The following is a 16,295-nucleotide window of genomic DNA, read 5'->3' as shown; positions in this document are numbered from 1 at the left end:
TGTTTTAAGCTATTCTAGTTTCTTTGCCTTTCCATGCACATTTTAGGATAATATTATCTATATCTATAAAAGAATCTTGCTGGGATTTTACTAGAAATTGCATTAGACCTGTATATCAACTTGGGGAGAATTAATATTTTTACTATATTCAGTCTGCCAATCCATAAATGTAGCATAACTGTTTCTCCATTTATTTAGATTTTCTTTGATTTCATCAGCATTTTGTAGTCTTTAACATTTAACTCTTATACATGTTTTGTTAGATTTTAGTCCAAGCATTTATCTTTTTTGAGTGATTGTAAATGGTATTACATTTTTTTCATTTTTAGTGTTCAAGTGTTCATTGGTAGTATATAGAAACACAATTGATTTTTTAATGTTTATTTTGTATACTGTGACCTTGCTGAACTCATTTATCAGTTCTAGAAGGTTTTCTTTTTTTTTTGTAAATTCCTTGAGATACCCTACTTAGACAATCATGTCATCTGCAAATAATGACTGTTTCTTTCTTTTTGATCTGTATGCCTTTATTTCCTTTTCTTGCCTTATTGCACTCACTAGAACTTCCAGCACTACATTGAATAGGAGTGGTAAAAGTGGACATCCTTGCCTGGTTCCCAATCTTAGGGGTAAAGTATTCAGAGTTGTATCATTAAGTATCATGCAGACTTTTTGTAAATGTTCTTATCTAGTTTAGGAAGTTCCCCTCTATTCTTATTTTTCTGAGAGTTTTTTTTATCATGAATTGGTGTTGAATTTGTCAAACACTTTTCCTGCATTGATTGATATGTTTGTGTGTTTTTTTTCTTCTTTAGCTTGTCAATATGGCAGATTTAATTGATTGCTTTTTGAGTACTGAACCAACTTTACAATGAATAAATCACACTTAGTCGTGGTATATAATTATTTTTCTATCTTGATGAAATCTATTTGCTAATATTTTGTTAAGGATTTTTATGACTATACTCATGAAGGATATTGAGCTGCAGTTTTCTTCTTTTGTACTGATATCTGGGTTTGGTATCAGGTTAATGCTAGCTTCTACTTCTATTTTTCAGAAGAGATTGTGTAGAATTGGTATTAATTTTTCTTTAAACATTTGGTAGAATTCCCCACCGAAATTACCTAGACTGAGATCACTTTTTTATGTTTTTAAATTATGCATTCAATTTTTAAAATAATTACAGGGCTATTCAAATGATTTATATTGGGTGAGTTGTGATTTTGGGGGAATTGTTCAGTATTTACCTAAGTTGTCAAAATTTACATGTATACAGTTGTGCATAATATTCAATTATCCTTTTGACATCTGCAGGGTTTGTAATGATATCTCTGTTTTGCTCTTAATATTGTTAATTTGTGTCTTCTTTGTTTCTTTGTCAGTCTTACTAGAGGTTTGTTAATTGTATTGCTCTTTCCAAAGAACACACTTTTGATTTCATTGATTTTCTCTATTGTTTTTCTGTTTTCAAGTTTATTTAAGTTTCTTTATTGCTTCTTCCTTTATACTTGCTTTGAATTTATTTTGCTCCTCTTTTACTATGTTCTTGAGGTAGGATTTTAGATTTGAGGCTTTTCCTACTTTTCATATAAGAATTTAGGGCTAAAATTTCCCTCTCAGCATTGCTTTAGCTGTGTTCCACAATTTTGGGTATGTTGTATTTTCATTTTCATTTAGTTCAAATGTATGTTTTGATTTCCCTTGAGACTTACTTTTTGATCCACATTTAGAAGTGTTGTTTTGTTTCTGAGTGTTTGGAGAATTTACTATTACCTTTCAGTTCTTGATTTCTAGTTTGATTATATTGTGGTCTAAAAACATACTCTGCATAATTTCAATTCTTTTAAATTTTTTAAGCTTTGTTTTATGGCCCAGAATATGGTCTATCTTGGAATATGTTTATGGGCTCTTGAAAAGTATGTGTATTCTGCTCTTGTGTGTTCTATTGATGTCAATTAGATCCTACTGGTTGACAGTGTTGTTGAATTCTATTGTATTCTTACTGATTTTTTGTCTAGGTGTTTTGTCAATTGTGGAGAGAGGAATATTAAAGTCTCAAACTATAATAGTCTATTTGTCTATTTCTTTTTTCAGTTTTTGTTCACATATTTTGCAGCTCTGGAATTTCATGCGTATACATTTAGGATTGCTAAGTCTTGTTATTGCTCCCAACACAGCCTTTGCTGATACCACAGGGAGAGGGTGGCTGCCTTTACTACTGGGTGTTTGTGAAAGTCCTGATTCTCCACGAGGTCTGCTCTGACACCAACCCAACAGGGAGGGGAAGGGATTCCTTGTTATTTCTGGGTGGAGGGCTGGAGTCTATGCTCCCCATATGGTCTTCACTGGCTATCACTGTAAGTGGAGTTTTGTTACCCTGGCAGGGGTGAAAGTCCCAGCTCTCTACTTGGCCTTCTCTGAAAACACCTCAGTGGAGGGGCTGGGGTGCATCATTGTAGCTTGATGAGGGTGGATGTCCAGACTCCCCACTCAGCATTGGCTGGTGGTGGTGGGCCAGTTTTGTTTTGTTTTGTTTTCTGTTACATTCAGCTGGGGGAGAACAGTTGTTGTCTAGAGGCCTTTCTAGGCTCCCCTTTTCCTGGTCCTTTGGTCAGAAAGAGCAGGCTTCTGTTGGAGCTGTTTTGTCTGTGCCCATAGGTGTTTCTGGGTTGGCAGCTACTTCAGCTCCAAGTCTGGGATATATGAAGCAAGAAGAAAAGCCAAGGATCTCACCACTTATCCTTGTTGGGTCCAGAGGTCCCTAGCTGGTCTACCTTCTTCTTTCTACATTTTCAGAATGTTCTAGTTTTCTTATGTTTGAATATAAAAAATACTATATATATATATATATATATATATATAACTTTTATATAGAATATCTAGGGGTTTTAGTTGTACTTAGCAGGGGGACCAGGGAAAAGTACATCTGCTCCATCATCTCAGAGCAGAGTTCGCTTGACTTTAAATGTATTACCTTCTCAAACATACAGAACAATTACACAAAGGAGACATTATACCAATTTGGTAGATGAAGAAACTGAGGTTCATATATCATTCAACCAGTAAGTGTAAAGAGGATGAAATACATGGGAACAGTCAAACGAACAGGGACAAGTGGGGGTCAAATAGTCCACTTCCTTCCCTTTTTCTCCTGTAGGGTAATTGTATCTTGACTCTTTAGAGAGGGACAGAGAAAGGAGTGGGGGATATAACAGAATCTTTTTGATCCCAGGCTGCAGTTCCCCAGCTTCTTCAGCCCTGGCAGGCCTCTTCCTAACTCCCACAAGATGCCATTCTGGCCTGGGAAGCTCTCCACACACTCACCCTTCTCTCACCCTACCGCCTTCCTACTGCCCTCTGCTCAGTTACCTCTCAGTTGCAACAGTGGGTTATTTTCTGAGCCCTGTCTCTTTTCAGTCATAAACACTTGCTTCCTTAGCAGCACGGAGGGACACAAAGAATTCCTCAGTTGAAGACTCAAGAGAGGCCTGGGTTAGTGGTTCCTTCTTTGGGTATCTCAAATGATGTCCCCCACAGGCCCACCTTGGACATCCGTGGCCTGGAGAGAACAAATGCAGGCCTCTGGTCCAGCTTCCTTCCTTCCTTCTTTTCAATCCTCAGCTTCACCCTACACAGGAGGGGCCTTGCATATGTCAACCCCATCCTCTCCTGCCCCCCATGAACAGATGTCTCTGCAGCCCAATGTGTCCTGAGGAGGAAGGACCTAGGGAAGAGGCCCAAGCAGGATCTTAGAAAGCCACTTGTGGGAGGGCATTCTGGGGGTCTCCTGTAATCCAGAGAAAAGGTGCAGGCTCTGACTGGAGAGCCCCCTTGGCCCTGTGAGCTCTTAGCTTTGGAATGTAGTCCCAACAGAGCCCACAGCCCTTCTATTCAAAGTGTGGTCTGTGGACCAGCAGCATCAGGATCACTAGGGCACTTGTTAGAAAAGAAGAATCTCAGGCCCAACCCAGAGCTACTGAACCAGAATCGATGTTTTAACAAGATCCCCAGGTGATTCATGCAAACATTATAATTTGAGAAGCCGTGCCCTTAAGGCAAGGGCCTGGACACCCCAAGTATGGAGCAGCACTGCCTTCTGGGTTGATGGGGACAGGAGTCCTGCTTCTTATGTCTAGTACTTTACAAGCCAAATGGGAGAACCTAGAGTTTGCCCAGTCTAGGAGAGAATTTTTCCAGGAGTTCTTCAACCCCTTATTTCCCAGGAGAGGGGAGGGAAATTTCAACGGGTTCTAACTGTTACATGTGAACTTCCTAAGTGTGTGATCCCAGGCAAATGACTTCCTCTCCCAGAGCCCTGGGCTTCTTGTCTATACAATAAAGAGGTTGTAGCAGAGGATCTCTCTCTAACTCTCCTTTCAGGGAAGTCAACATTCCTGACTGAGAAGCAGCATAAAATTGTGGAAAGAGCATGGATCTTAGAGGCAGTCTGAACCGTTGCACATTACAGCCCTACCGTGTATTACTTGTGTGACCTTATGCAACTCAATCTCTCTGATCTTCAGTTTTCTGTCTCTAAAAGTGGGTTCATACAACCTCTAGATCAAAAGGGATGTACACAGAGGTCGTGACAGAACTGTGGCCCATAGTACAGGCTCCATAAATACTAGTGTTTATTCCAGCACTAATATTTATGCCTTTTGTAGAAAATTGGCTGATCCTATAGGCAGAACAAAGATATAGAAACCTGTAGAAATGCTCTGAGTCCCTGCTTCTTCATCATCTTGGCTGAGGGGTTCTCTTTTTTCACTGAAAGTTCTGAGCTTTGTCGGAAGACTTAACTCGGAACGAGCGGTCAGATCCTTTTAACGCATCCTCTGCTTCTATTCAGGCTAAACAAAAGGACCTCATTCCCACAGTCTCTTATCTCCCTCTCCACACACTGAGTTACCAGGGGACTTCAAGTCAGACACCACGAGAAAAGAGATGACGTTTCCATGGGAGGAGAAGGAAGAAAAATGAATCGCCATATCTTGATTTTCCCTCCCACGTATCTATAAAAGGCAAAGCATCTAAGCAGATTGGTGAAGGAGAGAATAGAAGAGGGTAGAGAGAAGGCAGCACTAGGGCTGGGAGATAGCCTTGATGCCCAACTGGGTTTATTTATGTTTTTAAGAGACTAGACAAGGACAAAATAAAAGGAAATGGGATAGTAAAGCAACATGGCTGTGAATTTTTAAACTTAGAGTTAGCTGGGGGGAAAATACCATTTTGGACACATTTTCATTCCATACAGGGTTACAATATTAATTGGCTTAGCAGACTTACAATCAGCCATCTCTTTTGTGGTGCACAGGTTAATGGAGTTGCTGGAGTGTCTCAGACAGGAAATTGTTGCCTCAGAATTATGTGGTTCTTCAAATTCAGCACTGAGAAGTGTGGAGGAAAAAAGTTACTTAAAGCAAAACATTTTTAAAACATATTTTCAAACTTTGGGTATTTTTTTCCTCATTAGAGAAGGAATATAAGTAAGTCTGGTCCATATGGTGACCTAAACAGACATAGAAGGCATTCCACCCCCACTTTAAATACAGAGGAATTCTGGATGAAGTATAACGATGCAAAGAATTATAACAAGAACCCATAACTAACCTAGAAATCAATAAGGTAAAATTCCCCAGGTGCCAGACATAAAGAGGAAACTTACAATTAAAGATATGAGTGAGAATTGCATCCAAGGTACTCCATGGGAAATTGGGATCAAAGAAAGATCTCACTGATTGGGTGGCTGGGGATTTGATGGCTGGGGATTTAAGTTCAGTGTGAGCCACAGGCCTCACCTGAATGGGAAGCTGGAACTGAGCTAAAAGAATAAGGTCCAGGGTCACAAAATGCCATCCCATCTCTAAAATTAATTCTAAAAAATAACTGTGCACTCTCCCAGGGAGCAAACAGGGAAGTTTGCTATCTGACCAGGGCCACTGGAGCTCAAAGAGTCACCCACGAGAAGGCAGAAACTCTACAACCCAGCACCGAGTAGGGGTTCTAGATGCATACGATCTGTGTATTTCTGAGACACAGAGCCAAAACTGCTACTTGAAATCCACCCCCAACCTGCCTTGTAAAGGAAGTCTGAAATCGTTCTGTAAACATGCTCCCACACCCATGGCACCTATGGTTTCCAAAGGAAACAACTCCCACTCAAAACAAGTGTATAATGAAAAAGTGCAAATCACACAAGGAGATGAACCACCATAGGTAGTCAGAAGATGTAACGAATGGGAGAATTAAATATTAGAATGATATGAAAGTGACATTAAAATAAGCATGTTTTAAGTGTTCAAAGAAATAACGTGAGGAATAAAAGCCATTAGGAAAAACAATAGAGTGTGAAAAAAATATAGATTTGGGGGCAGGATAGGAGTTATGGAAATCATAAATATAGTTTTTTTAAAATTAATTTTTAAATTGAGGTATAACTGATGTACAATATTACATAAGTTTCAGGTGTACAGCACAGTGATTCACAATTTTTAAAGGTTATATTCCATTTATAGTTATAAAATATTGGCTATATTCCCTGTGTTGTACTATATATCCTCATAGCTTATTTATTTTATACACAGTAGTTTGTATCTCTTAATCCCCTACCCCTATCTTGCCCCTTTCCACTTCTCTCTCTCCACTGGTGACCCCTATTTTGTTCTCTATATCTGTGAATTTACTTCTTTTTTGTTATATTCACTAGTTTTATTTTTTAGATTCCACATTTAAGTGATTACATACAGTATTTGTCTTTCTCTGCCTAACTTATTTCACTTAACATCATACCCTCCGAGTCCATTCATGTTATTGCAAATGGCAATATTTCATTAAATATAGTTTTTGAAATAAAAATGTAGAAGTTGAAAAGTAGACTAGACACAGCAGAAGAGAGAACCGGTGAATTAGTTAGACCTGAGGAAGTCACCTAGCATGTAGCACAGAGAGATTAAGAGATGGAAAGTATTAAAAGAGAGCTCACAGTAGGGAGGATAGAATGAGAAAGTCCGATCTATATATACAAGGGATTCTAAGAGCAAAAAAGAAAGAAGATGATGAAAGGGAGCCAATATTCAAACGATAATAGCTAAGACATTAATATTGAAAAGGGAAATAAATCTATCTATTGAAGCAGCTTTAATAATAAATCCACAGGTATACAGTTTTTAATAAATCAGAACAAGTGAAAGAAAAAAAATGTAAAAGTTGTGTGAGAGAAAAGACAGATTATCTACAAAGGAATAGCAGTCAGACTGGCAATGGACTTCTCATTAGCAACAACAGATGCTGGGTATTGTGGATATCTTAAGGCAATGAGCTAAGATAGCTGTCAATGTAAAATCCTCTCCAGATATACTATCATTCAAGGGCAAGAGAGAAACAAAGACATTTTCAGAGTACAGATACGTGTACTTACTGCTCGCAGATCCTTGCTGAAAACATCGAATGAAACTGAACTAGTAATGAAATATCATATAAGAAACAATGGTGATCAAAGAAATTAATAAAGCTATTGGTAAATCTAAATAAATACCGACTGTAAAAAATAACTAATTTGTAGAAGTTTAAGAATAAAATAGACTTAAAATACTAAATAATAATATGGAAGATTGTGAAAGAGGGCTATGGGAGTTATTCTCAGGTATCATTTAGGAGCAGGATAGAGATTTTGATTATCATTAGACTTGGTTAATTATGGATGCCTTTCATTGTAATTACTAAAAGGAACAGAAATAGAATATTTAACTTCTCAACTGGTAGAAGGAAAATATTCAATGAGAAAGCTTAAATATTAAACAAGAAGGCAGAAAAGGAAAAAAATGCATGTAAGGGAATTGCATAGTAAATTTAAAACATAAAATATAATGGGAAAAAGTCCAAATCGATCAAGAATCACAATAAATGTACATAGATTAGTCTACTCCAATAAAAATGGAGAGGATCTGACAGGACATTGTAAAAATCTTGCTAATGCAGCTCAAAACCACCAGGCAAACCAAAGCTCCCATATCAATGTATGGAGAAAGAGATGCAAAACAAACTATCCAAAAGAAAGCTTAAGTAGGTATATAAATATTAGACCATACTTTAGCATGACTGATCAAGAAAATGAGAGAAGTTACACACACGTGCATGCATACACACACACATACGTAAATCAGATACGAAAGGGGACAAAACTAAAGTTAGTTTTAGATTTTCAGAAATCTAAGAAAATGTTAAGATCAGCTCTCTGCCAATAAATTTGAAAATGTAGGGAAATTTGGCAAATTAATAGGGAAATATAAAATTACCACAGTGACTGAAGAAGAACTAGAAAGACAGATAGGCCAATAAGCCATCAAAGGGCTTGAATCAATAGTGCACACACCCGCCTCCACACTCGGGTCACCTCTCTCCTTTTCGTCTGCTAAGTAGTTTTATGGGCAACTTTTAGCAAAGTTTCAGGGGATAGAAAAACAGAAAAGCTACCCTACTCATTTTCAGAGGACAGTGTAATTTTGATAGGAAAACCACAAAATGACCAAACAATAAAATAAAAATAAAGCTCAATTTCACTTAAGAAATTTTAGCCCAAACTCACTAAATACTAAATAAATGAATTAGTCAGTATTAAAATTAACTCAAGAATAACTAAAATTTATTCCAAGACTTCAATGATGGCTCAACATCAGAAAATCTATCTGATGCAAATTATTGCAATTAATCACACTGAAACAGTAAGAGAGGAAAAAAACCCAAATTATTTTAGTAGATGCAAAAAAGCATTTCACATAGATAACTCTCTTAACTAGATTAAATACTAACAAATAGCACACTTAATGGCAAAGTGTAATAAACTTCAGCTGATATGTAAACTCTGTTGGGAACTCCTGAAATAGGAAAAAAACCAAATCCATAGAAAATTGGACAAAAGGATATGATAGACATCACAGAAGAGAAAAAGGGAATAGTTTATAGAAGTAAATATGCAATCTTATAGTCAACAGGGAAATGGAGTGAAGACAATGAGAATTTGGTTCATATCCAACAATTCAGCAAGAATCCCCAAACTGGAAAATAACATCACATTTGGCAGGAACATGGAGAAATAGAAACTCTTTACACGGGTTTGAGAATATGAATTGACACAGCCATTTTGGGAGACAATTTTTCAATATCTAGTAAAACTGAAGTTCCTTATTTACTATTGTTTAGCAATTCTACTTTAGGTAAATAACCTAGTGAAACTTGCTTATATTCACCTGGAAACACATGAGGATTACCATTGCAGTATCATTGGAAAAGGTGAAAATATAAAACAATCTAAATGTCCCTCAGTAAGAAAATACACAAATTGTGATACATTCATATGATGAAACATATACAATATGCAATTATAATGAATAAACTAGATGTACATGCATCATCATAGATAGAATATGAAAACAGCTTTGAAAAAATTCAAGTTTCAGAAGGATAAAATGAGATGCTGTTTATACAAAACTATAAAATCCTGCATCTTTAACAGATATCTGAGTTTGTAGCTGAAGAATAAGAAATACCCTAACTGGATTCACTCCAACATTCACAGTTGGAGTTGCCTCCAACTGGGAAGAAAGAATGAGAAATGGGACTAGGGAATGAAACAAAGGGGACTTCAACTGTATCCACAGCAAATGAAAAACCACTTCTTCACCCCAACTGTGGATAGGAGAGAGAGAGAAAAAAATCACCCATAATTCTCCTACCTTCACACTAGTGAGCTCTTTGCATTTTGGTAATCTTCCTGATTTTCCCCATATTCTTATAGTTGTTATAGACAATGAAAAGCTTGGAGTTCGCTTTACATTTTTCCCTCTATTTATTTTATAAGCATATTCCACCAACTGTTTTCCCATCTATGTTTGACCACTTTGAATATTTCAGGTTTTTTTTTTCACAATCTCTGTAATATTTTAATAGACGTATATGAGTAGTTCATTTTGCTGAAGAGGAAAAATATGAACTCTGATGCACCAGTAATTTCTCCCCTCATCGTTTTGTTCCCCTCCCCCTCCATGAAATAATCCAGAGAAACGGTCTTAAATTATAGACTATGCCATATATCTTATGCTCCAATGGCCTAACAATCTCAATGTGTCTACGGTAAATTAACTTTATTAATAAGAAACAATTTGCGGAAATATTGAAAGAAGATGTGTAATCAATTTCTTGGACTATTTTTGTCAGAAATGAATATAAATATCTGACTTCAGATGATCTGAAAGAATTTCAAGAGAGTGTAAAAAAAAAGTCGTCTTTCAGATCAATTGTCTTTGTAGAGACGCAGTCCCAGGATTAATGTTGAAAGGGAAAAAAGATATTGTACATGTATTTAAACTTCCCTTTTTGTTACCTGAGGATGTCTTTTATCTTTTTCCCGGTCCATTAAAACCAGATCTGAGGGGCTTCCCTGGTGGCGCAGTGGTTGAGAGGCCGCCTGCCGATGCGGGGGACACGGGTTCGTGCCCCGGTCCGGGAGGATCCCACATGCCGCGGAGCGGCTAGGCCCGTGAGCCGTGGCCGCTGAGCCTGTGCCTCCGGAGCCTGTGCTCCGCCACAACAGTGAGAGGCCCGTGTACCGCAAAAAAAAAAACAAACCGGATCTGAGATCTACCTTGACTTAATACAACATGGGTCAATATAATGAACTTGGATTGCTGGGAAGAAATAACTCTATAATTTAAATACATCTATGCTTCAATTTCATTGTTTCCACATTTATTAAAACATTCATGTCTCCAGGACTTCAGACGTTATTGGGAGGCAACACAGAATTACAGACAAACTCGGAGCTTGGGGTCAGACTTATGAATTTGAGTCCTATCTCTTCCATTTTCTAGTTTTAAAGTATTGAATAAATACCTTAAATCCCCACTTTCCTACTCTATACAACAGTAATAATAAAATCTACTTTAAAGGTATATTATAGATATTGAATGAAATATTTGCCCTCTGTATATAGGCATATCACCAAAATTGGGCTAGTAATTTTATTATATTATCAAAATTACAGTATTTTAAAAAAGAAGTGTTGAGGTTTGCATTTTGGAAAGTTCCTTTTATTACTGGCATAGCATCAGTTTCTATCTTTTCTGACTTTCTTATAGAAAACCTCTAGTAATTTAAATATTACATAATAAAACACGAATGTTTCTTAATGATATCTTCAACAATATCCATGTTCCTGGAGAAACAAGAGCTCCATAAATGCAATGGAAATGTTACAGATGATTTACAAAAGCAGGTATTTTCTAATTGTGTTTGGACGCTTGGAAACCTAACTTCAAAATAGATTTTTGAACAACTAGGGGTCTCTCTGGCTAAAACACAGACTTGTGAACTCCCCTTGTGGTTGTTTCCACTTGCCATGTCCACCCCTGGGCTACCGCCTTCCTTTGGAGAAAATAATTCGTCAACCTCTGTATCAGACTGTACATGCTACTAGGGAAGCAGCTCACGCAGCTCATTCAAACATCTGCTCATTGTTCATGGCAGGATTAGGTGCTATTTGTTGAGGGTTTACCATGTGTTGGGCACTGTACCTAGATTCATCCCATCCACCTCTCATTGGTCGTGTGGCCTCGAACAGTTAGCTCCTCTGAGCCTTCATTTCTTCATAGGGTCATTGGTAGTTTGATGGGCGAATAACTGAGTTAACATGTGAAAATGCCTGATGGGTACGTTTCCTTTCTCATCTTCTCCTGTGCCACACTGCATGAGGGTGGGTCGAAAAGTTTCAATGCGACAGTTCTGGAAAATCTAAAGAGCTTGCGTTAAAGTAGAACGATTGAGACTTGAACAGCAAAACCAGTGAGGCTTTTGCATTTGTTTTATCAGGGGTGTGGACCTAAGTTGAAAAATCCAGCTTCTTCCACTTATGTCAATGGCCCACATGTTCTGGAAACAGGAAGAACACTTGTAGCTTAGCCAGCAGCTGCTCTCTGTGACATTCCACAGGTTCCTGGTGACAAGGAAGGATGAGACGATCCGATTTCTCAATTACTCAAAGTCCCAAACTGGGAAAGTTCCTGTTTCCAACAAATACTTCTTGTAAGACTACTCTCCCCATAGGCTTTTCACTTAAGAAATTCTTGAATGAAAGAATTAACTCTTGGGCTTCCCTGGTGGCGCAGTGGTTGAGAGTCCGCCTGCCGATGCAGACAGAGGACACGGGTTCGTGCCCCGGTCCAGGAAGATCCCACATGCCGCAAAGTGACTAGGCCCGTGAGCCATGGCTGCTGAACCTGCGCGACCGGAGCCTGTGCTCCGCAGCGGGAGAGGCCAAAACAGTGAGAGGCCCACATACCGCAAAAAAAAAAAAAAAAAAAAAAAAAAAAAGGAATTAACTCTTGAATCAAATAACTGATAATTAGACTTTAAAAAATGGCATCCATTCTATCTAAAATCGATCTCAAAATGCACTCATGCCAGGTTCACAAAAACGCACGAGAAATTTTAAAGGATTTTTTTTTTCTCATAAGCTATTCCAACCTCTGTCTTCTACATATAAGATAGTGGTTAAAGACGAAGCAGTTGAGCAGAATGCTTATAAGGAGACACAGGCTATGGAAAGAGAGGAGTGGGGTTGAATCTCAGCTTCACCTGGCTGTGATCCTGGACAGGTAATTGGACCCAAGTCACTTCTTCCTTTAATCCTCTTTTTTATGAGGATGAGGTGACGTACATTATGCTGTGCTTAGTGCAGTGCTTGGCACAAAGAGTTCACTACTTCCACTTGCACTACTACGTTTACTACCACTTCCACCTCTACACACATCGACCACTTGGACTTCAAGTTCTCCCACCTCTACCACCAGTTCTCCCACTTCTACCATTTTTACAGAACACACACACACCTCTGCATACACATCTTTGTATATCATGCCTATATTTTATGAATCATATATGTTTATGCATATACACATGTACACACGTGTTTGTATGCAGGCCTAATTCTACTATTGCATGTTTCATAACCTTACGGATTCTACTATGACGTCTACAACCAACAGCAACAACAAACAACATATACAAGGCCTCCAATGTCATTCAGCCCTGGGCAGTAGGTATTTCTTTGTTCCCAATTCATGAATGGATAACCCAATTCTTTCTATAAAGGGCCATAAAAGTACGACGACTGGGATGGTTAATTTTATGTGGCCACAGAGTGTCCTGATAAATATTATTTCTGATGTGTCTGGAGGGTGTTTCTGGAGGAAGTCAGCATTTGCATCAGTGGGCTCAGCAGAGCAGATTGCCCTCCCTAATGCGAGCAGGCATCATGCAGGCCACTGAGGGTCTGAATAGAACAAAAGCAGAAGCAAAGAATTCGCTCAATTTTTCCTGCCTCACTTATTGAGCTGGGACATGTCAACTCATCTTCTCCTGCCTTGGACTAGGATTTACACCATTGGCTCCCCTGGTTCTCAGGCTGTTGGACTTGGAATTACACCACTGGCTTCTGCTTACAGATGGCAGATCATGGGACTTCTTAGCCTCAATAACTGTGTAAGCCATTTCCTCATCCTTCTTTTTTTTTTTTAACTTATTTATTTCTTGGCTGTATTGGGTCTTCATTGCTGCACACGGGCTTTCTCTAGTTGCGGCGAGCAGGGGCTACTCTTCGCCACAGTGCGCGGGCTTCTCATTGTGGTGGCTTCTCTTGTTGCGGAGCACAGGCTCTAGGCGTGCGGGCTTCAGTAGTTGTGGCATGCAGGTTCAGTAGTTGTGGCGCACGGGCTTAGTTGCTCCGTGGAATGTGGGATCTTCCCGGACCAGGGCTCGAACCCGTGTCCCCTGCATTGGCAGGCGGATTCTTAATCACTGCACCACCAGGGAAGTCCCTAATTCCTCATACTTAATGATTAAATAAGTATTATATATGTAATATATACAATCTAATATAAGTATATAAAATATATGTGCTACTACTGGTTCTGTTTCTCTGGAGAACCCTGACTAATACAATGACCAAGTAAATGTTATTAAAGTGATCCCAGTTTCGGGAGTATTACTAACTCTGAAGCTACTTGTCAAACCATTGATCTCATTCAAAAGGAGGGCGTGTCAACAATAATGATAGCTAATAATTATTACACACTTACTAGTGCAGGCACTGTTTCAAGTATACGTATCAATTTGTTTGATTCTCATTTGAACCTATGAAGATACTGTCATTCTTTCCACGTTCAGATGAGAAAACTGAGGCACGATCTACGGTCACAGAGTAGTAAGCGGCAGAGCAGAGATTGAAAGCCAGATATGTGAGTCCAGAATCTGGGGTCCTAACCACTCTGCTGGAGACCGTCTCGGAAGGGAAGGGAAGTGCCAGCGGAAGCCAAACAGAGCATGAGCAGCTCCACTGCCATGGAAGTCACCACAGGAGGAGGTCATTGGCACACACAGCAGAGAGGCCCCCAGACGACAAAACAAACTACGAAGCAAAGCCATGATGAGAAACAATCACATGTGCTGAAGATGGGAAAGTACAGAAGAGCTGAGATTTCCATTCACTAACTCACACGCCCTCATTCCCCCTTTGACCAAACTCTTCATGCTAATGTTATGTATGTTCTCTCCTTGAATCCTCTCAGTAGCACTATAAGGCATTTTACATATGTGAAAACTAAGGCTTGGAGATATTCAGTACTTGCCCAAGGTAGCACCACTGTGGGTCCAGAAACCAGGCCTTCTAATTCCTAGTCTATGCTCTTTTCCTCTAAACTACTAGTCACTCTAGAACCAAGGAGAAACTACAATGAAAATGATGAAGCCCAGGTTGATGGTGAAAGTCAAGGAGCTAACAAGTGAGTTTGGGATGATATTTTTCAAAATATCATTAGGCTGATCCAATGGTTTCACAGATCAATTCCTCTATATAATAGTCACTTATATTGGGAACATGTGAGAGGGAAGTTACTATACTTCCCTATGCCTGACATTATCATCTATAAGAGAACAGTATTACTTAACCTGTATTTTGAGGTTAAGGCAGAATCTATGAAATCACTGCTGAACTTAGGAATGACTCTTTAAAAGCACCCTGACTTCTACTAATGCAACCATGAAAGCAATTTCTCAATAATCCAGCGGCAACTTCCACAGCATGAACAAAAGATGACCTCAAGCCCTCAATTTCATTGTTAAGCTCAAGCTTTAAAATATCTGAATTTCAAATTTCAGGGTGTCTGCTTTGAAGTGCACCATCATATCTGAGAGCATTTGTTTTAAGAAGGAGAAGGCAAGGTCACCCTCTGAGCTGCTGGCAGACTTTCCTAGGAGACCAGCCTCCTGACTCCCAGCTGCTTCCTGTAGCCCTACACCTCGTTACAGACAAACCCTGCTACTTGAAACACACGACAAATCGCTACCATTATCAAGTGTTTACAACATTGCTGGGTACTTTGTAGAATTATAGATATTTATCTCAATCCTCACAGCAACCCTAAAAGGTAGGATTTATTGATTTCTCCATTTTCCCATGTGAAGAAATAGGAGGCCCAGAGATATTAAATAACTCTCCTAAGATGACACAGAGACTGTGGTGCTCAAAATATAAACCCAAGGCTATCTGACCTGACCCCAAATTCTATGCTCTTAACCCCTTATAACACACTCCCTGGATCTTCTCGTTTTCAAGTATTGCTATGTCATTCGATTTAAACAAATTTCATTTATGTAGCTGGTAAGAAAGAAGTATTTGATTCTCCCTCTGCTTTCAAAGAATTTATAATTTAGACAGGGAGGTGAACTACACCCAAGGATCTGGAAACTAACAGAAAACAGACTGAATATAATAGAGTTGCAAGCTAAGAACCATCTAAGTCCATTCTATTATTCAGCCAGCATTTGTTGAACTGTTATTACATGCTACACTGCCTTGTATACAAGCTACCACTATACATTCCAATTATGTCAAATTATCTGTGATTCCTGGACACACCAGGAGGTTTCCTGCCTCTGTGCTTTTGTATGTGTGGTTCCCCTGCTTGTAATGTCCTAACCTCCAATGTCCTTTTCACAAACTCCCACTTGTTCTTTAAAGCACTAAGTGTTATTTTCTCTGGTCCTTCTACAGTCTATTCTCCACACAGCAGCCAGGATGATCTTTTAAAAAGATAACTTACATCGACACGTGAATGGATAAAGAAGATGTGGCAAATATATACAATGGAATATTACACAGCCATAAAAAGGAACGAGATTGAGTTACTTGTAGTGGATGGACCTAGAGTCTGTCATACAGAGTGAAGTAAGTCAGAAAGAGAAA

The 16,295-nt window shown here is 38.8% G+C and overlaps 1 protein-coding gene across 3 annotated transcripts in view; it reads right to left on the bottom strand.

Annotated features, from left to right (window-relative positions):
* FYB2 (FYN binding protein 2) overlaps window positions 1-16,295 on the bottom strand; it is a 132,921-nt gene that overhangs the window by 52,916 nt on the left and 63,710 nt on the right. For all 3 annotated transcript variants that reach the window (XM_019942397.3, XM_019942398.3, XM_073789252.1), the window contains exon 5: window positions 5,288-5,388. In XM_019942397.3, the coding sequence (XP_019797956.2) occupies window positions 5,288-5,388 (101 nt within the window). The remainder of the gene's footprint in view (window positions 1-5,287; window positions 5,389-16,295) is intronic.

This window comes from Tursiops truncatus, chromosome 1, assembly GCF_011762595.2.
Source record: "Tursiops truncatus isolate mTurTru1 chromosome 1, mTurTru1.mat.Y, whole genome shotgun sequence".
NCBI classification, from domain to species: domain Eukaryota; kingdom Metazoa; phylum Chordata; class Mammalia; order Artiodactyla; family Delphinidae; genus Tursiops; species Tursiops truncatus.
Note: the sequence above shows the minus strand (reverse complement) of the source record. Positions and strands in the feature narration are given on the sequence as shown.